Genomic DNA, 21,660 nt, shown 5'->3' with positions numbered 1-21,660 from the left:
CAGGAATAAATTTAACCAAGGAGGCAAAAGACCTATCCACTGAAAACTATAAAACATTGATAAAAGAAATTGAAGATGACACAAATAAATACAAATATATATCTATATATATATATATTGTGTGTGTGTGTTTAATGTTTATGGATTAAAGTAATATTGTTAAAATGTCTTTACTACCCGAAGCAATCTACACAGTCAATGAAATTCTGTCAAAATTCTAATGCCATTTTTCACAAGAGTTTAAAAAAATCTAAAATCTATATAGAACCACAAAAGACCCTAAGTAGCCAAAGCAATCTTCAACAAAAAGAACAAAGCTGGGGCCCTCACACTACTTAATTTCAAAATATAGTAATCAAAACAAAGCTGTGGCAATCAAAACATACTATTATAATTAAAACAAAGCTATAGTAATAAAACAACATGCTACTAGCATAAAAATGGACATAAAGACCAATGAACAGAATAATAAACCCAGAAATAAGGCTACACATTTATAGTCAGTTGAACATAGAATATACAAAGAGAAAAGGATAGTTTCTTCAATAACGGTGTTGGGAAAACTGGATATCCACATGCAGAAGAATGAAATTGGGCCCTTATCTTTTAAAAAAATCAACTCAAAATGGATTAAATAGTTACATGTTAGGCCTACAACTGTAAACTACTAGAAGAAACACAGGGAAAATCTTGATCTGGGTGATGATTTTTTATGACACCAAAAGCATAGGCCACAAAAGCAAAAATAGACAAACATGGTTACCTCAAACAAAACATATCCTGCATAGCAAAAGATGCAATCAATAGTGAGAAGAGACAACCTATGGTGTAGGAGAAAATATTTGTAAATCATACATCTCACAAGGGGTTAATATCCAAAATACACAAGGAACTTAAACAACTCAAGAGCAATTAAACAAATAACCCGATTAAAAAATAGGCAAAGGACCTGAACAGACATTTCTCAAAATAAGACATACAGGTTTCTTTATGACAAGAATATGAAAGAATGCCCAACATCAGTAATTGTCAATGAAAGGCAAATCAAAACCACAATGAGATATTATCTCATACCTGTATATTATCAAAAAGACAAAAGATATCAAGTGTTGGCAAGAATGTGGAGAAAAAGTAACTCTTGTACACAGTTGGTGGGAATGTAAATTGGTACAGCCATTATGGAAAACAGGATGGAAGTTCCCCCCAAAAATTAAAAATAAGAACTATCATATAATCCATCAAGTTTCTGGGTATATATCTGTTATATTCTGATAGTTTATGTTCCCACAAAATTGATGTGTTTAATGTGATGATAAATCTTCATGCTTAATGTGATGATAACAGGAGGTGGGGCTCTTGGAATGTGACTAGGTCATGGGGGTAGTGACCTCATAAATGTGATTAGTGCCCTTATAAAAGAGGCTCAATAGGAAGTTTAAAAACAAAAATAAAAGAGATGCAAGAGAAAACCCTTGTCCCTTTCACCATGTGAGGTTAGAGTGAAAAGATAGATGTCTATGAGGAAGTGGGCCTTCACTAGACACTGAATCTGCCAGTGCTTTGGACTTCTCAACCTCCAGAACTGTAGGAAATAAATTTCTGTTGCTTATAAGTCATGCAACTTACAGTATTTTGTAATAGCGGTCCAAACTAAAAGAGAAAATTGGTACCAAGAACTGAAGGTGCTGCTGTAATAAATACCTAAAATATGCAAGCAGTTTTGGAACTGGGTGATAAGTATAGGCTGGAAGTGAGAGGTTTGTGCTAGAAAAAGCCTGCATTGCTATGAATGGACTATTAAGGATGATTCTGCTGAAGTTCAGAAAGCCTCAGTTTTCTTAGTGAATACCTAAGTAGATATACCAATAACTTAGGTTATTGGTAGAAATATGGCTGGTAAAGACCATTCTGATGAGGTCTCACCAGAGATAAACGAAGAATGTGTTGTTTGGACAATGGAAGAACAGAAATCCTTATCATAAAGTGGCAAATAACTTGGCTGTGTTGTGTTCTTGTTCCAGTATTTTGTGGAAGGTAGAATTTGTGAGTAATGAAATTGGGTATCTGGCTGAGGAAATTTATAAGCAAAGTGTTGAAGGTAAAGTGTGGCTTCTCTTCACTGCCTATAGTAAAATGTGAGAAGAGAGAAATGAAAATGGATTTGTTAGTTAAAGGGAAGTAGAACTGAAACATTTAGAAAATTCTTAGTCTGTCCATATTGGAAAAAGATAAGAAAGCTTTATCAGAAGAGAAAATGATGTGGCCTATTGATCATTTGATAAAGAAAATTAGTATGGATCAGCCATCTCAATGGAAGTCATGTGCTATTGATTAAGGCAGTGAGCCATCTAAACCCAAGCGATGACCTGTTGTCCAGGACAATGGAAAAATGACCCCAAAGGCATTTCAGAAATCAGTAGGGCTGACTGCCGTCACAGAATGCTAGGGCCCGTGGGATCAGAACAATTTCAAAGGAGGGGCCACTGCTGCCTAGAGTTACCTCACACTGTGGACTCCGCTCCCCACACTCTGTTGCCATGCTGCTCGGCTCCCCTAGGTGCTGCTCTGGCAGGCTCTGGTGTGGTATGTGCTGAGCTCAGCAAAGCTGTGGGGACAAGCAAAGCTTTGGAAGCTGGACTACTACCAAAAAGGGTCCAAAAGGCAGGACCTCCATATCAGTGGGCCTTGAGAGCATCAAGCCAAAAAAGATTATTCTTGAGCCATAGGGTTTTGGACTTGCGTGGTAACTGTCACTCCTTTATTCATTTTTATTTTTCCCTTTCAGAATGAGAATGTCTATCTTATGCCTGTCCCACCATCATATGTTTGAGGCTCATAATTTACTTGATTTCACTGATTCACAACTGGAAAGCAATTTGCCTTGGAATGAATTATACCTTAAGTCTCACCCATATCTGATTTAGATGATAATTAGATGAGACTTTGGAGTTACATGTGAAAATTGATCCTGAAACAAGATTGTTGAGGCTACTGGGATGAAAGTAATGTATTTTGCATGTGATAAGGGCATACATTTTGGGGAGCCAGGAACAGAATGTTATGGTCTAAATGATTACATCCCCCCAAAATTCATATGTTGAAATCCTCACTCCCAATGTGATGGTATAAGGAGGTAGGCCCTAGGGAAGCGATTAGGTCATGGGGTCAGAGCCTCCAGAAATGAAATTAATGCCCTCATAAAAGAGGCCGAAGAGAGACCCCTGAATATATATTCCACTGAATATATATATTCCAGTGGATAAAGATATATTTCATTTACTTTAGGTATTAGTCCATTCAGACTGCTATAAAAATACCATGAACTAGGTGGCTTATAAACAACTATATATATAATATATATATGTATATTATATATATATTCCACTGAAATATATCTTTATCCATTGTGAATAATGCTGCAGTGAGCATTATTATAGAAATATCTGCACTCCCAAGCTCACTGCAACATTATTCACAATAGCCAAGATATGGAAATAACCCAAGTGCGTCCATGGACAGATGAATGGATAAAGAAAATGTGGTGCACTATTAACATTCCATTAACAATGGAACATTATTCAACCTTGAAAAAGAAGTAAATCGTGTCATTTGCAACAATATCAATTAACCCAGAGGACAGTATGCTAAGTAAAGTAAGCTAAGCACAGAAAGACAGGCACTGCTTGATCTCACTTCCATGTGGAAATTGATAAAGTAGAATGCACAGAAGCAAAGAATAGAATGTTGGTTGCCAGGGGCTGGGTGTTAGGGGAAATGGGGAAATATTCGTCAAAGGGTACAAAACTTTAATTATGCAGGATGAATAACCTCTGGAGATCTAACATACAGCATGAAAACTATACTTAATAATACTGTATTGCATTTTTGCAATCTGCTAAGAGAGTAGACCTTAAATGTTCTCACCATACCAAAGAAAATAGTAACTGAGAGGTGCTAGAAGTGTTAATTACCTTGATTTAATTATTTCACAATGTATATGTGTATATATACACATATATATTAAAAATCACATTATACACATTAAACATATTTAATTTTTATTTATCAGTGATACCTTAATAAAGCTAAAGGGAGGTACGTATTTCTGTAACTATCTTGCAAAATACAATTCATCACATTAACAAATCATAGTAAATTAAGAAGAATAAAACTTACATCACTACCAAAAGAAATGCCATATTTTTGAAAGCATCTGCAAAATCCTATTTAAAACATCTGCAAATATATTTTCTTCAGCTTCTTCCCTTATATTTTTTATTTTTTCATCACATTTTATTTTTAATAATTTTATTTTTTCCTCCTTTTCTGCCTCTGATTTATGCTCATCCTCTTTTACTAGTTTAATTTCTTCACTTAATTGATCAGTGTAGATTTTCCTCAAAATCTCTTCCCGTTGTTTCAGCCTTTCCTCTGTGTCCTTGTATATGGCGTCAGAAAAGTAGGCCCCTTTGTTGCACTGCACCATTTTCTCTATCAGCTCCACCAGCTCCTGCACTTGACCTTCCTTCTCTGCCTCACTGGTTTGGTTGCTGTTGCTAAAGGCACAGCAGCGGTTCCCGCACTCCTGGACGATGCTTTTTAGGCTCACATCCGCATCTGCTATGAAGTCACTCAAGCTCTGGCCCTCCAACTCTTCTTTGCGAGTGAACAAAATGACCATGTGCTTCATGGCTGACTTCCCAAAGACAGCCTTGATCAATCCAACAGTTTTCTGCTCTTCCTCTGTGTAGCGGCCCAGCTGCAGAACCAGGACAATAGCATGGGGCCCTGGGCAGGAGGAGATGACGCAGCGGCTGATTTCCCTGCAGGTGGTTTCCAGCCTCTCCTTGTTGTCAAAGAGCCCTGGAGTGTCAACAACAAGAAGGTCTCTCCCCTGCCATTCCCGGGATGCTTTTTGACAGGTCTTGGTAACAGCTTGGGCAGCAATTCTAGACTCAAAGATTTTCTTTCCAAGGATGGTGTTCGCTGTTCCACTTTTCCCACTTCCAGTTTTCCCTACCAGAACGATCCTCAGAGAGCGGTCCTCACTCTCAGCCATGCTCACGTCAGGAGGCTCTGGAACTTAGGCACGTACAAGACCTTAAAGAGGGGATGATAGGAAAAAAAGCCAGTTTTGGTAAGTGGGATCCATTCCCAAACTTCTTTTCTGCTTTCTCTTTCTTCTGAAAATTTGTAACATCCTATTATCCATATTAATCCCAGTAAAGACAGAAGCATGAAATAGTCCGATTAATATGGAAGAAATAATAGAGAAAGCAGTTAAAGAGTTTCCCACAAAGCAGTACCAGGTATAGATGGTTTCACAGGGGGATTCTATTGAACCTTTTAAGATCTGAGCATCTCAAAGCTACCTAAAACTGCTCCTGGCCATACAAAAAGAAGGAAAAAGTTACATTTTTTTCTATGAAGCAAGTATATTGATTCTAAAGGCTGACAAATATTTCATCAATAAAGAAAACTACAGATGTGTCTCATTTGTGAATATTAATATAAAAATCCTAAATAAATTATTAGACACTAATAAATAATAGACTGTGATTAAGTGTGATTTATTTCAGAAATACTATGGTGGGTCAAATATGAGAATGCTGATTGTTACAACACATCCCATTAATAGGTTAAGAAGAAAATTAGCTAGATGCAGGAAAGATATTTGGCCAAATTTAACACGGATTCATGTTTAAAGTAGTTTGTAGAACAGAAAAAATAATATATTTCTTTAACATGATTTTACATAAATATAATTTTTTAATTTTGTCACCTTTATTTTTTTCTGTAACTAAAATAGTTGATTATAAAGTTCATTTGGATGAAGAAAAATGCAAGTTAGCCTAGACAATCAAGGAAAAGAAGAACAGGGAAAGACTAGCTCTACCAGACAACTAAACATTATAATCTCTATAATTAAAGCAGTATGATATTGGTGAGTGAATAGAGACAGGCCATGAAACAGAAACAGAATTCACAAATAGGCCATTGCTCATTTTACATCCATTTATATTCAATTCAATTACATTAACTTACATTCTGTAAAGCAGCACCTCATACCAATGGGAAAGATGAGAGACACTTTTATTAGCAACACTGAAATAACTATGCCACCATATAATTGAATGCAATTTTATCTTTAAATGTCATACAAATTCCAAATAGATCAGAAATTTAAATGTAAAAACTAGCCCATATAAATAATAAGAGAAACACGGGTAAATTCTTTGTAACCTGGGAGTGGAGAGGATGTTAATAACTAAGATTTAAAATAGTGTAAGGAAAAGACTGATAAGTTTGATTACACAAAAAATCTAAAAAATTATGTAAGCCATACAATACCATAGATAAAACACAAGTATCAAACTAGGAAAACATTTTTTCCAATTTATCTCAAAGACGGCTACTTTTCCTATTGTATGAAGAATATCTAAAAGTAAAGAAACAAAAGACCAATGACTTGATAGAAAATTGGGCAAAATATAAATACACGGCCAAGGAAAAAAAATGCAAATTATCCTTGAATACATAAAAGATATCCAAGTTCATTCACAATAGAGAAAATAAATTAAAAACATAGAAAAAATAAAAAATTCTCAGAGATAACTCTTTCTCAACTATAGGTATGGCAAAAATCCACACATTTCCCAGCATAATCTGGTGGTAAAGGTATGGGGAAAACAGGTAATTTCCTGCATGACTAGTGTGAAGGGGAAAAACAACCTAACACCTATAGAGGAGAAAGTAGCAATACCTTGAAAAATTACACATGCATTTACTCTTTGATTATCAATCCCAATTTTAGGATTTATCCCAGGGCTGCACTGACAAAAATACAGAAAGAAATATGCATGTGGTTATTTATGCATATTCATGCAGTACTATTAGTAATAGCAGAAGATCAAAACCCTATCAGATGGCCATCAGTGGGGACCAGTTGAATAAACTAAGGTATATTCATACAGAAAAGTACTATCCAACTGCAAAAAGGAATGAGAAATAGATCTATATACCAGTATGAAGAGATCTCTGGGATATACTGTTAAGTGAAAAAAGCCAAGTGAAGAAAATAACGTATCTTTTACTACCATTTATATAATAAGAAGGCATATTAGTTTTATGTATAAATAATTTTCATGTGCATGTGAAAAAGCAATGGCAGAACCATTTGAAAACTAAACAAATGAAAGAATTATTTATATGAAGATGGGAGGAACAAGGTACAAGGGACAGGAACAGAAAATGGTCGTTAGACTTCTTTGAATATCCTTTGTTTTTGCAAATTTTATCTTGAGACCATTTCAATAGTTTACATAATTGTACAATAAAAATTATATTTTAAAACACCAGTAAAAGTTAAAAGAAATGGAACAAATAAACCTAACTGTATTTTGTGTCAAGGATGAACCACACAAAGATTTGTCCTGAGAGGCTTGAAAATGTAGTATTAATAATTTCACTGTGTGTGTGTGTGTGTGTGTGTGTGTGTGTGTGTGTACTGTTTTGAAGTCCATCTAAAAGGCATAAACCATCGTCAGCCAAGTAGCAATGAGTGCACTTAACACCCAGATTGTGATCTTCAAATGGCATTTCCCACAAAAGAAATTAGGACTACTAGGAAAAAGTACTCATTCCAGGTCTGGGCCAGTAAACATACAAGTTTAGCCTACAACATCTTTCATACTAGAAAGCAGGGATGTTATCAAAAATTACTTAGTTTTATCAGAAGAACTTGGAAGCTATCTTAAAGAGGTTCCAACTGGACAAAGATGGAACAATTTGAGCATCATTAATAAAGATTGTTCCAATGGATTAAAATATACCAAATATATTGAAATCCAGTAGTTTATAACAACACCATGTTCCTGAAAGAAGTTAATTGCTCCCTTGGAAGTATGCTAGGAAAGTGACTCATCGTTCTGAACATTGACAACTAAAGCGAAAGAAGCATTTATTTTGTCTTTCATACATCTCATCTTTTAACTATATCTCACAAAAGTGAAAGAATCGCTGAATGAAAGTTCCTTTGCATAGGACTATTCCATCTAATAAATGAATAAAGAATGATAGAATATCATCTTTTGGTAACTTTTAATGAAACAAATTCATTCTAGACAATCATTAACATCTGCTAACATCACAAAAAGAGAGGCACTCAAATATTATGTGCCTTCTAATGGAAGTTTAGGATAGCATCTATGAAGTATTCCCACTAAAAAAACGAAGTCAAACTTTAATCTGATCCAACCTCCCCATTAATATAAATTCACACAAAACACTGGAGCTAGAAGTGAATGTTAAATGACATCGTTAGGATGCATTCAGCAGTATGAATACTGTCCAGTTCTGTTGGACAAAAGACCTTCCCTTCCTTAAACAAAGAAATTTAACACAACATTAAGTGAAACTTAAGAGATGTCAAACAATTGTAATATATGAATTTTACTTAGATCCTACCTCAAACAATTTTAAAAATTATGAGATCTTCAGGGAACTCTGAATACAACTGGTAGTATTAAAATTTATAATTGTCTTTTGAAGCCTGTTTATGAAATTGTGGAAATGCTTTTAAATGGTCTTTATCTTTCAGAGACACATATGCAAACATTTACTGATAAAATGATGTAAGGTCTGACATTTGCTTCAAAATAATCTGTGATAGAGTTGAGAACAGGAGCAGATAGTTGAACAAGACTGGCATAAATTGATAACTGTTAGATTGTAGTATAGGTACAAGGAAGTTCCTTATATTATTTTTTACCTTTGAATAAGTATAAATTTTCCACAAATAAAAAAATGAACCCATGTATAGTGTAACCACTATCGAGTATATACTGCATGTACTATGCAGTATATACTGCAGATACTGCATGTACTATGCAGTATATACTGCATGTATATGTACAGTACTATACTGCATGTATACTGCATGTATACTGCATGCATGTATATGCATGTATACATATACATGCAGTACATATACTGCATGTATATGTACAGTACTATACTGCATGTATATGCAGTATATACTGCATATACACCCTGATAAAACATGTTTTGTATATCTCGTTTACTCTTCAAAAATACTCTACAGTGAAACTAATTTTATTATTCTAATTTTTTAAATGAGGAAGCTGGTGTGGCTCAAAAATTCTAGGAAACATGCCTTTGGTCACTGTGCTAATAGGTATTGGGCAGAGAAGACATTGGATTCAAAGTCTGTCTGACTCTACCATGCTCACTCTTAACCATGCACTCTACCACCTGTTCTTGGTTACTCTCAGGCCATGATTCTAAATTTTCATTGACATGGCATCAGAGATAGATCAGTGGAGGGCAAAGGAGATGATCCACACTTTCTGCAAAAAAGTGAGCTGGGAGCCAGCCTGTGATAAGGGAACCGTGAGGAGGGCTCTGCATTTCTCATGGACTTTTCCATCTCTCCCATATTGAGAAGCCAAACGTGAGAGAGACAGTCAGAAAAATCACTTTAAAACTTTCTCAAGTGGTTCTTGGAAGATCCAGAGGACCTCCAGCTAAGAGAAAGGCTGAGAAGTGACAAAAGCATTTACAACAGAGGTGGACAGTTCTAAACTGTGGCCAGACCCACCAGTTCTAGAAAATTTCGTAAGCTCCTTGAGATTTAGTTCCCTCCGCTATAAAAAGGGAAAATAAAACCAATCTTGCAGGGTTGTCCTTAGGCTTTCATAGAGTGATTTCTATAAAGGTCTTTTATAACAACTCTTTTTGTACTGAATGGCGGAGCAGCCCCACAAGTTACACTGGTAGGGACACAGCTTGTCTCTGCTTAATGCTGGAAAAAGTCAGCAGACTGAATTCTGGTGTTCCTCTACCATGAGTGATCTGGGTACCCCTTAGATTTGGGAATCTGGGTTAGGATTCTGGGTACCCCTTGAATTGGGATTCTGATTCTTTCTCAGTAAGAAGAGGGACTTAGACAGGTGGACCCTAAATTGCCTGTCACCTCTACAAATCTGCCTTAGGAGCTCTTAATTTCTTATGCAGGTTATCAGGCAACACTCTACGTCTATCAAAACAGCCAGTGAGTGGAGGGTGCACTATGCAGCCACGTGTGTCCCGTTACATATGAGATGCATAGACTCCGCAAACACATCTCCTCACTGCCCTTCCTTCTCACTCCTCCCACAGCACCTTCTATGCAGTGCTGCTAGCACAGTGCCCTGCCCCTCCTCAGGGCAGAGTCCACTCCACCCACACACCCTGTCCTCACTGCCCTTCACAGCCTGATAGCCCCAGGCCCTCTTCTCAGCCAGGCTCACCTTCTCTTGAACAAGTTGAATTTTCAGATTTTCTCCAAGGAGGCTGCTTGAGCTGTTGCTTTTGCTTTGACTGTGAGATAGAAGTGTCTGCACCCCCACCAAAACCTCTAAGTCAGGAAGCTCAGACTGGGTGGAGCCACAAAAAAAAAAAAAAGTTTGTCTTTAAAGAAACAGAAATACTGCTCCATAATCTGGTGATTGCTTCAATTTTGCCGGTTGAAACCTTTTGCCCATGGGCCTGCTATAAACACCATTTCCAAAGCTACATTTTTTGCTTCAGGTTATAGTGATGGGTGCAAAAGAGCCTTATTAAATGACCCAAATATTGCCTAGAAAACAAGGCACAGGATCTGATTGTCTTCCCTGGGTGGAGTGGGAGGCTGAAGGGTGATTTGGGGAAGAAGGGAGACCGGCATATACCTTGCTGTTTCCAAGCGTAGAGCTGGGGGTTCTTACTGATTGTGTAATATGGGTTTGTAATTGTAGTCTTTCAGGAAGGCCTCAAGTTACTCATTCAAAAGTTAACAGCACTGAGGCTCAAAGGCAGAGTCTAAATCATTAGGAACCAAGGAAAAAAAGGAAGGTGAGGCCTGGAAAAATAATCTGCCCTTGACCACATAGTTTCTCTAGTTGCTTTTCATATAGTTCTTCCAAGTTTGAAAATATGCATGACCTAACAAGTAAAGATGCACCCATGGAATAGATCCTACACCCTTTCCCCGCCTTCCTCTCTACCCCACATCCTCCTACTCCAGTCTCAGGCAGAGATAGATTTTCTAGAATTTACCCAGTGGATGGTTCCAATCTGCTCTGGAGGTTTCTTGAGGCGAGAGGCATGTTCCCAAAGCTCTCACAGTTGACCAGATATTCCAGTTGGCTCCATAAGAATACTATGTTTAGAGTTCCAAGCCCATAGCCCCTGTCGCAGCCTTGCCACCCTCCAGCACCCCATGCCAGGAGCGGGCCTAGAGCACTTGCCTTGCCCCTCCCCGATCCGGGCTCTGGCTCCCACCCAGGTCCGCACCACTGGCAGCCTGAAGGGAGTCGCTGGCCGTGGTCGCCGCTAGGTGTGATGTATCTGCATCTTCAAAGGAAGATGAAACAAAAGCCTTCATTGGAATATTTGTATTTTTGTCACTTTCTGTGAGCTAAAGCGATTTGGTGTCTCCTTTGGATCGTTTCTACACTTCAAGAACACAAGTTGAATCACTCAGACCCAAAAAACAAGTCTGAAACCAGCATCCATCAATACTTGGTCGATGAGCCAACCCTTTCCTGGTCGCGTCCATCCACTAGAGCCAGTGAAGTAGTATGTTCCATCAACGTTTCTCACTATGAGCTCCAAGTAGAAATCGGAAGAGGATTTGACAACTTGACTTCTGTCCATCTTGCACGGCATACTCCTGCAGGAACACTGGTAACTATAAAAGTTACAAATCTGGAAAACTGCAATGAAGAACGTCTGAAAGTTTTACAGAAAGCCATGATTCTATCCCACTTTTTCTGGCATCCCAATATTACAACTTATTGGACAGTTTTCAGTGTTGACAGCTGGCTTTGAGTTATATCTCCATTTATGGCCTATGGTTCAGCAAGTCAACTCTTGAGGGCCTATTTTCCTGAAGGAATGGGTAAAACTTTAATAAGAAACATTCTCTTTGGAGCAGTGAGAGGACTGAACTATCTGCACCAATATGGCTGTATTCGTAGGAGTAGTAAAACCAGCCATATCCTCACTTCTGATGATGGCCTAGTGACCCTCTCTGGCCTGTCTCATCTGCATGGTTTGGTTAAGCATGGACAGAGGCATAGGGCTGTGTATGATTTCCCACAGTTCAGCACATCAGTGCAACCATGGCTGAGTCCAGAACTACTGAGACAGGATTTACATGGGTATAATATGAAGTCAGATATTTACAGTGTTGGGATTACAACATGTGAATTAGCCAGTAGGCAGGTGCCTTTCCAGGATATGAAGAGAACTCAGATGCTGTTACAGAAACTGAGAGTTCCCCCTCATAGCCCAGTGGATATCAGTATTTTCCCTCAATCAGAATCCAAAATGAAAGATTCCCAGTCAGGTGTAGACTCTGGGATTGGAGCAAGTGTGCTTATCTCCAGTGGAACTCACACGGTAAATAGTGACTGATTACACACACCATCCTCAAAAACCTTCTCTCCTGCCTTCTTTAGCTTTTTACCGCTGTGTTTGCAACAAGATCCGGAGAAAAGGCCATCAGCAGTTTATTGTCCCATGTTTTCTTCAAACAGATGAAAGAAGATAGCCAGGATTCAATACTTTCACTGTTGCCTCCTGCTTATAACAAGCCATCAGTATCACTGCCTCCAGTGTTACCCTGGACTGAGCCAGATTGTGATTTTCCTGATGAAAAAGACTCATATTGGGAATTCTAGGGCTGCCAAATCATTTTATGTCCTATATACTTGACACCTTCTCCTTGCTGCTGTTCCTTCTGTATTGCTAGGTACAAATACCAGAATTATACTTGAAAACACAGTTGGTGCACTGGAGAATCTATTATTTTAAAATCACTCTGTTCAAAGGGGCATCAGCTTGTAGTCCCTTTGGTTCACACAGAGTGCTATGACAACTCCAAGGAAATATCAGAACTACTAATCTAGCTAGTGTTATTTATTCTGGAAATTATTCTAAGCTGTGACTAACTCCTTTGATCTCTCAATATAATTTTGGAGTCAGTTAATTTTTTCAGTATTTTGCTGTCCTCTTGGGAATGGTCCCTCAGAGCATAGTGCTTCCAAGTACATCTTCTCCCAGATTCTCTGGCCTTTTTAATGAGCTATTGTTAAACCAACAGGCTAGTTTATCTTGCATCAGACCTTTTATGGTAAAGGGAAAATGTCTTTACTTTCCCTTTTTCTTCTATTAATACTTATGGTAACATCTAACTCAGCCTCACTCACATTAAATGATTCACTTGAAGTATATAAAAAAGAATACTGTGTTTAAAATAAAAATAAAAAAGGAATATTACGTTTTTGATTTTGTGTGTATGTGTATGTGTGTGTGTGCACAAACCTCGGGGCTTTTTTTCTGTTGCCACAGTGCTAGATAAATGCAAAGCTTAACTTATTAAGATAGTGCAGAAATAATAACAGGAGATGAAAGGGATAGTACTGTCCTAGCTCTTAAACAAATTAAACTATGTAACCTTCGAGTATCAGCTTGCTATTGCTATCATGACAAATTACCAAAAATGTAGTGGCATAAAACAATATAAAATTTTCCTCTTACAGTTTTGGAAGTCAGAAGTCCAAAATGGGCATTATGGGGATAAAATCAAGTTAATTAGCAAGGCATCTTCTAGAGGCTCCATGGGGGAATCTGTTCCTGGCCTCTTCCAGCATCTCTATGCTACTAGTGTTCTTTGGCTTGTGGCTGCATTGCACCAATCTCTGCTGCCGTCTTCACACTGCCTTCCTTCTTTGACTTTCTTGTTTCCCTCTTTGAAAGATCTTTGTGTTCACATTTAAACCCACCTAGATAATCCAGGATAATCTCCTCACTGTGAAAGCCTTAATTTAATCACATCTACAAAGACTCTTTTGCTATATAAAGCAACAGTCACTGGTACCTCCCAATATCAAGTCTGTATTAGCTTCCGGGACTGCTGTAACAAATTACCACAAACTGGGTAGCTTAAAACAAGAAAAAATTATTGTCTCACAGTTCTTGAGGCCACAAGGTGTCAACAAGGCCACACTCTCTCAGAAGACTCTAGGGGAGGATCCTTCCTTGCCTCTTTCTGGCTTTTAGTGGTTTCTGGCAATCCTTGCTACTCTTTGACTTGTAGATGCATCCCTTCAATCTCTGCCTCCGCAGCCACACAGTTTTCTCCCCGTGTGCCTATTCAAATTTCACTCATTTTCTGAGGATAAAAGTCATTGCATTAGAAGAGCTTGCCCCAAAACCTCATCTTAACTTGATTACATCACAAAGACTGTTTCCAAATAAGGTCACATTCTCAAGTACTAGGGTACTAGGGGTTAGATCTTGAACATTTCTTTTAGTGGATACAATTCTAAATTGTGACAGAAAATTGGTGGTTAAAAAAAAAGGACAGTGAACGCATTTTAAGAGTGAAACACTCTAGATCTCTTCCTTTCCAGTCCCTGTTGCAATGAATTGGTGAAGCCCATGCAGACAGTCCATGTCATGGTAGTTGGGAAGCTCTTACTGCATAAGATTTAGCATCCTTATTGCTAAGCCTGGAATTCAGCTATTGTTGCAATGTTTCAATCTTTCTTTCTGGGCCAAATCTTCCTCTATTCCTCTCCTTGAGAGGCAATTTAACACAATGTTTCAGTGGAACTCTGCTTACCTAAAATTCCAATCACAGTTCCTGTTAATACCTATTTCACATAGCTAAAGGAGACAGAGGTATAAAGGCAGTTTCTGAAATGTCACAGCTACTCAGTAAATGCTTTTAATGATCCCATCTTAGTCTATTTGGACTGCTATAACAAAATACTGTAGAATTAGTAATTTATAAGCAACAGAAATTTGTTTCTCACAGTTCTGGAGGCTGACAAATCCAAGATCAAAGTACTGACAGGTTTGTTAACTGGTGATGGCCTGTTTCCTGATTCATAGATGGTGCCTTCTTGCTGTTTCCCCACATGGTGGAAGGGGTGAGGGGTCTCTCTCCAGCCTGTTATAAGGGCACTAACTTCTTTCATGAGGGCTCCACCATGACTACCTAAGTACCTTCCAAAGGCCCTACCTCTTAATACCATCACTTGGGGATTAGGTTTCAATACATTAATTTGGAAGAGGATACACAAACATTCAGACAGCAGCAGATCCCTCCTCAAGTTGTTTCATCTTCTCTGTGTCTCATAGTCCCACTCCTGAGGCTTTGCTTGTGATATTTCTCTGTGCTTCCTGTTAAAGTAAAATTAAAAGAAAAAAAAGCAAGGTCATGATTTTCATGAAAATTTAAAATACATACATGTAAAAGATTTTACTTAACTTATTGATTAATGAGGAAACCAGTAAGATATGATAATTAGTTCAAAGGACATTTGTAAGGGGATAAGATTTCCCATGTGCCCATTTAATGACTGTTCCTAAGATGGTCCTTGTATTAGTCTGTTCTTGCGCTCCTATAAAGAAATTCCTGCAACCAGGTAATTTATAAAGAAAAGAGGTGTAATTGGCTCACAGTTCCATGGGCTGTGCAGGAAGCATGATGGCTTCTTGGAAGACCTCAGGAAACTTTCAATATGCTGGAAGGAAAAGGGGAAGCATGCACGTCTTACATGGCTGGAGTAGGAGCAAGAGTGGAAGGCGGCAGTGCTACACACTTTTAAACAGCCAGATCTCGTGAGAACTTACCCACTATCGCAAGAACTGCATCAAGGGATGGTGCCAAACCGTTCTTGAAGGACCACCGCCATGACCCAATCGCCTCCTACCAGGCCCCACTTCCAACATTGGGGATTACAGTTCGGCATGAGATTTGGGCGGGGACATAGACCCAAACCATATCAGTCATAAAATGTAATTTTGGGGTATATGTTCTGCCAGACAAAAAAATTATTTACTTGTCTATAAGCAAAATTGCAAGTTACCTCTCAACAGAGTTGTAGTATCTTAGACATCAGCCAAGCCTCGAATCACACAGAAAGAGTACCCAGTAATATACTTTGCTTATTTCCATATGTTGTATCATTTTGATGTCATTTTCTACCTTGTAATCATACATAATCTCCAACAATGATTCTTGAGCCCTCAATACCATTATTATGTATGGCTTGGTTATTTACATATATACAGCAAGAGTTTTAATTAGCCAGATAGGCCTTCCTAAGCTTGCTCAGGAAATCCAGAGCCTAACAGCGTTAAATAACTACCAATGCCAAAGAATGAACTTCTGTTTGGAAATTTTCAAAATGAATCTTGAATTACAATCTTGAAAATTTCTATTATTTGTTTTCTATCACAAATGTAGAAAACCAAGACAAAGACACTTTTTCCAATAGATTTTACATGCAGTTCTTATAAATGTAGGTGAATTTTACTTTTTTGTAAAAGAGGTATCCAAAATTTGCAGAGGTTCCCAGCCTGACAGGTAGCGGACTTACTTACTGCCTGTGAGACTGGGAGCCTGGATGACAGGTACGATGTCAATTTTCTTGGGAGGGTTTTGGAGGCATTAGTCTCACATAGAATATTAATCACTATTCCTCAGTAGTGGCCTTATTGTACCTGATTAAATGAAAACCACTCTCAGATATCACACTCTAGATAAGGCCCTAGTGCTGGTGTCCCTGGCTGCCTTCATCACCCATCATCTATCTGACAGTCCAGATAAAAGACAAACTGGGTCAGGCCCAATGTCTGTCCCCACATTGATCCCTGCCTGAAGGAAGGGATGTTTTGTAGCAGAGGTTTATGATTTTGCCTTTTTTGAAGACTTAGGAGGGAAGTGTTTTCAGATACATAGGCAGAGGAGGAGCTGCTGAACCATGAATCAACAGCAACTGAGAACTTTCGTATCTGCTAGTAAGGCACAGTCCTTTCTTGGAATTGGAAGGTGAGGCTGTCTGTAGTGTATAGGTAACATGAGGTAAGTGCTTTCCAAGTCTGCCACCTCTGTCTCTCCCTTTAGAGCCTTCAGTTCTCTTTATGTATCTGGACACCTATGATGTGAAATTATATAATACATGAGCTTAAGGAGACCAAACCATGATCCTGAGACTGACATCAAGAGTATTACCATTACCATCACTATTGCTGACACCACTACTACTGGCTGACACTTGCTGATCACTTACTGTATGCTGAGTACCCTTCTAACCCCTTTATAGATACTGCAGGCACACCTCAGAGATATTGCAAGTTCAATGCCAGCCACTGCAATAAAGCAAATGTAACTACAAAAAGAGCCACATGAATTTTTTGGTTTCTCAGTGCATATAAAAGTTATGTTTATACTACACTGTAGTCTATTACATATGCAATAGCATTATGTCTAGAAAACAATGTATATTCTTTAATTTAAAAATACTTTATTGCCAAAAGATGCCAATCCTCTGAGCCTTCAGTGAGTCATAATCTTTCTGCTGGTGGAGGGACTTGCCTTAGTATTGATGGCTGCTGATTGATCAAGATGGTGATTGCTGAAGGCTGGGGTGGCTGTAGCAATTTCCTAAAATAAAATAACAATGACGTTTGTCACACAGAATGACTCTTCCTCTCACAAAATGTTTCTCTGTAGCATGTGTGATGCTGTTTGATAGCATTTTAAGTGTAGTAGAACTTCCTTCAAACTTGGAGTCAATCTTCTCAAACCCTGCAGCTGTTTTATCAAGTTTATTTAATTATTTTAAATCCTTTGTTATCATTTCAATAATGTTCACAGCATCTTCACCAAAAGTAGTTTCTTTTTTTTTTTTTTTAAGATGAAGAAGGAGATTTATTTTTTATTTCGATAGGTTTTGGGGGGTCAGGTAGTGTTTGGTTACATGGATAGGTTCCGTAGTCGTGTTCTGAGATTTTGGTGCCATCACCTGAGCAGTGTACACTGTGCCCAGTGTGTAGTCTTTTATTCCTCACCCCCTCCCACCCTTTCCCGAAGTCCCCAAAGTCCATTGTATCATTCTTATGCCTTTTCATTCTCATAGTGTAGTTTCCATCTCAAGAAATCAGTTTATTTGCTCATCCGTAAGAAGCAACTCCTCATCCATTCAAGTTTTATCATGAGATTGCAGCAATTCAGTCACATCTCCAGCCTACATTCTTTTTTGTTGTTAGAGACAGGGTCTCACTCTGTCACCCAGGCTTGAGTACAGTCATGTGATCATGGCTCACTGCAGCCTTGAACTCCTGGGTTCAAGTGATGCTCACACCTCAGCCTTCCAAGCAGCTGGTACTATAGGCACACACTATCATGCCTGATTAATTATTTTTTGTCAAGACAGGATCTCACTGTGTTGTCCAGTGTGGTTTCAAACTCCTAGTTTCAAGTGATCCTCCCACCTTGGCCTCCCAAAGTGCTGGCCAACACACCTGGCCTCCACTTCCAATTCTACTTCTCTTGCTACCTCCACCATATCTGTAGTGATTCCCTCCAATGAAGTCTTGAACCCCTCCAAGTCATCTACGAAGGTTGGAATCAACTTCTTCCAAACTCGTTAATATTAATATTTTTATCTCCTCTCATAAATCATGAATGTAGTTAATGGCATCTAGAATGGTGAATCCTTCCCAGAAAGTTTTCAATTTACTTTGCCCAGGTCCATCAGAGGAACTATTTATGGCAACTATAGCCTTACAAAATGTATTTCTTAAATAATAAGGCTCAAAAGTCAAAATTATCCTTGATCCATGGGCTGCAGAAGGGATGTTGTATTAGCAGGCATGAAATCTCTTTGTACATCTCCATAAGAGATTTGGGTGAACAAATGCATTGTCAATGAGCAGTAATATCTTGAAAGGAATCTTTTTTTCTAAATAGTAGATATCAACAGTAGGCTTAAAATATTCAGTAAGCCATACTGTAAACAGATGTGCTGTCATCAGGCTTTGTTGTTCCATTTATAGAGCACAGGAAGAATAGATTTAACATAATTCTTAAAAGCTCTGGGGTTTTTTGGAATGGTAAGTGAGCACTGACTTCAAGTTAGTCAGCAGCTGCATCAGACCCTAATGAGAGAGTCGGCCTGCCCATTGAAGCTTTGGAGCCAGGCATTGATCTCTCCACTCAAGCAATGAAAGTCCTGGATGTATAATCTTCCTACAAAAGTCTGTTTTGTCTCCATCGAAAATCTGTTGTTTATTGTAGCCACCTTCATCAGTGATCTTAACTAGATCCTCTAGATGACTTGCTGCAGCTTCTCCATCAGCACTTGCTGCTTCACCTTCCACCTTTATGTAATGGGGACAGGTCATTTCCTTAAACCTCATGAACTGACATCTGCTAGCTTCAAACTTATTTCTTGCAGCTTCCTCATATCTGTTAGCGTATATAAAATTGTGGGGTCTTTGCTCTGAATTAGACTGTGGCTTAAGGGAAAGTTGTGGCTGGCTTAATCTTCTATCCAGACCCATAAAACTTTCCTCATGTCAGCAGTAAGACTGTTTAGCTTTCTTATCATTCATGTAATCACCAGAGTAGCATTTTTAATTTCCTTCAATTGCTTTATCTTGGCATTCAAATTTGGCCAATTGTTTGGTGCAAGAGGTCTAGCTTTCGGTCTATCTCAGCTTTTCACATCCTTCCCCACTAAACTTAATCGTGTATAGCTTTTGGTGTAAGGTGAGAAGTGTGTGACTCTGCCTTTCATTTGAACACTTAGAGGCCACTGTAAGGTTATTAACTGACTTGATTTCAATATTGTTGTGTCAGGGAATAGGGAAGCCTGAGGCAAGGTTGAGAGACAAGGGAATAGCTGCATGGTGGAGCAGTCAGAACACACAATGATCAATTAAGTTCATCATCTTGTAAGGTACAGTTTGTGGCACCACAAAACAATTACAATAGGGACATCATAGATCACTGATCCCAAATCATCAGGACAGATAATAATGAAAATGTTTGAAATACTGTGAGAATTGTCAAAAAGTGACACAGACACAAAAAGTGAACAAGTGCTGTTGGGAAAATGGCACCAACAGACTTGCTTGATGCAGGGTTGCCACAAATCTTCAATTTGTAGAAAGCGCGTCATCCACAAAGTGCAATGAAGTGAGGTACAATAAAATGAAGTACACCTGTACATCCTTCCTCATTCCTCATCCACATATCTGGCCCAAATGGGACATGAAACTCTCGCTGATGAGAGAAGTAGCTGTGGCTTTCTCCGAAGGTCATTTTAGACATTACCTGAGACTGTTCCTCGGGTACTTTTCATTTGCCAGGTCTCCCTGACTCTGCAGCTGCCTTCAACCCACTCCCTTTTACTTTACCCTTTCCAAACTCAGATCCTTTGGCAGAAGTATTTAACTTTTGTCATCAATTCATAAACACCAAGACAAAAAAAATGTTACCTTTAAGGACAGTCATAGGAAATTAAGGTGTGCGAACAGGCCTTTGAATCCTATGAGGAGCAGACAGACAACTGAAACAGGAAGAGCTGAGCAGGTTATAAGGCCACCTCTGCCTAAAAGCATGTCCCAGTCTCACCAGCAGGAGCCGATTGCCTACTCTTACAGAATTCCCAATTTATATCAAAACAACTCTTTTATCACTAAAGAGGATGGTGTTATCCCTTAAAATGAAACAAAACAAGCTTTAATGCATTTAAATATACAGGGGATTTCTCCCAGGGGGACACTGTCAGCACAAGATTACTAACTTTATCTGAGTTGTTTAAGAGTAAATGGTATCTTTCTGTTAGCCCAATGACGCCTGCTTTGTTCCATGAGCTTCAGTAGTAGATTCTCAGGTTAGCATATCAGCACTGGATGTCTCCCATTACTATACAAAATGCAGTGTCAGTGGAAAAGTGTATGAGTCTGATTCTGCCACTAGTAATATCTATGGCTTTAAAGGGGAAAAATGTTACTAAGCACCAGTATCTTTAGGCCTTACCCAATGAGTACAAATCCCCAGACTCTCTCAAATCATGAGCCCTGGCCTACCTACCCACAGTACTTTTCAGACGTTGGTCAGAACACAGCTACAAACCTACAGGGTGGTATGTTGGTCAGAACATAGTTATAAACCTTCAAAGTGGTGCAGAGAACAATGATCCTCAAAGAGAGACCACAAAGGACAGAACAGTCCTGGGACTTCTCTTGAGGAGTCCGACATGAGGGAGCAATATTAGTACAAGCCCTCTTCTCCCAGTGCTATTGAGTCCCTATGGTCATATGAGTAATGTGCAGTTACAGATACCAGCTTTATTTATTACTTGGCACAGAACAGCCAACAAAGCATGAAGCAAAGAAGCAGGCATTTTTCTGCCATAGGTTTCTACTACTCTCACCACACCTCAGATTCCTTCCATACTTGTCTACACAGTCTTTTTAGACCCACCCCTTTAAAACCCAGGATTTGCTTATACACTCCTGAATTCTTAGCCATTCCATAATACTAATGGTGGAAGCAAAATATGCTGAGGAGAACAGAAACTGGGGAAATAATTAAGAGGTTGCCGGAGGGGCGGAGCAAGATGGCCAAATAGGAACAGCTCTAGTCTCCAACTCCCAGCGCGAGCGACACAGAAGACCGGTGATTTCTGCATTTTCAACTGAGGTACTGGGGTCATCTCACTAGGGAGTGCTGGACAATCGGTGCTGGTCAGCTGCTGCAGCCTGACCAGCGAGAGCTGAAGCAGGGCAAGGCATCGCCTCACCTGGAAA

At 38.7% G+C, this 21,660-nt stretch overlaps 1 protein-coding gene and 1 pseudogene across 1 annotated transcript; one reads left to right on the top strand and one right to left on the bottom strand.

Moving 5' to 3' along the window:
• Positions 1–3,955: 3,955 nt before the first annotated feature.
• On the bottom strand, positions 3,956–10,424 carry GIMAP7 (GTPase, IMAP family member 7). Its single transcript, XM_017887845.1, has 2 exons — positions 10,311–10,424; positions 3,956–5,100 (listed from the first exon to the last, which is right to left on the bottom strand). Exon 2 carries the CDS (start codon positions 5,057–5,059, stop codon positions 4,181–4,183), a length of 879 nt encoding a protein of 292 aa, XP_017743334.1. The 5' UTR covers positions 5,060–5,100; positions 10,311–10,424; the 3' UTR covers positions 3,956–4,180.
• LOC108539243 (STE20-related kinase adapter protein beta pseudogene) lies at positions 9,766–12,890 on the top strand (annotated as a pseudogene).
• The last annotated feature ends 8,770 nt before the right edge of the window (positions 12,891–21,660 follow it).

This window comes from Rhinopithecus bieti, unplaced genomic scaffold (assembly GCF_001698545.2).
Source record: "Rhinopithecus bieti isolate Rb0 unplaced genomic scaffold, ASM169854v2 scaffold_17795, whole genome shotgun sequence".
Taxonomy (NCBI): domain Eukaryota; kingdom Metazoa; phylum Chordata; class Mammalia; order Primates; family Cercopithecidae; genus Rhinopithecus; species Rhinopithecus bieti.
The sequence above is the reverse complement of the archived record's forward strand: the minus strand, read 5'-3'. Positions and strand labels throughout refer to the sequence as shown.

Excerpts from the sequence above, each read along its gene's own strand:
- GIMAP7 (XM_017887845.1), bottom strand. The coding sequence starts at position 5,059 with ATGGCTGAGAGTGAGGACCGCTCTCTGAGGATCGTTCTGGTAGGGAAA.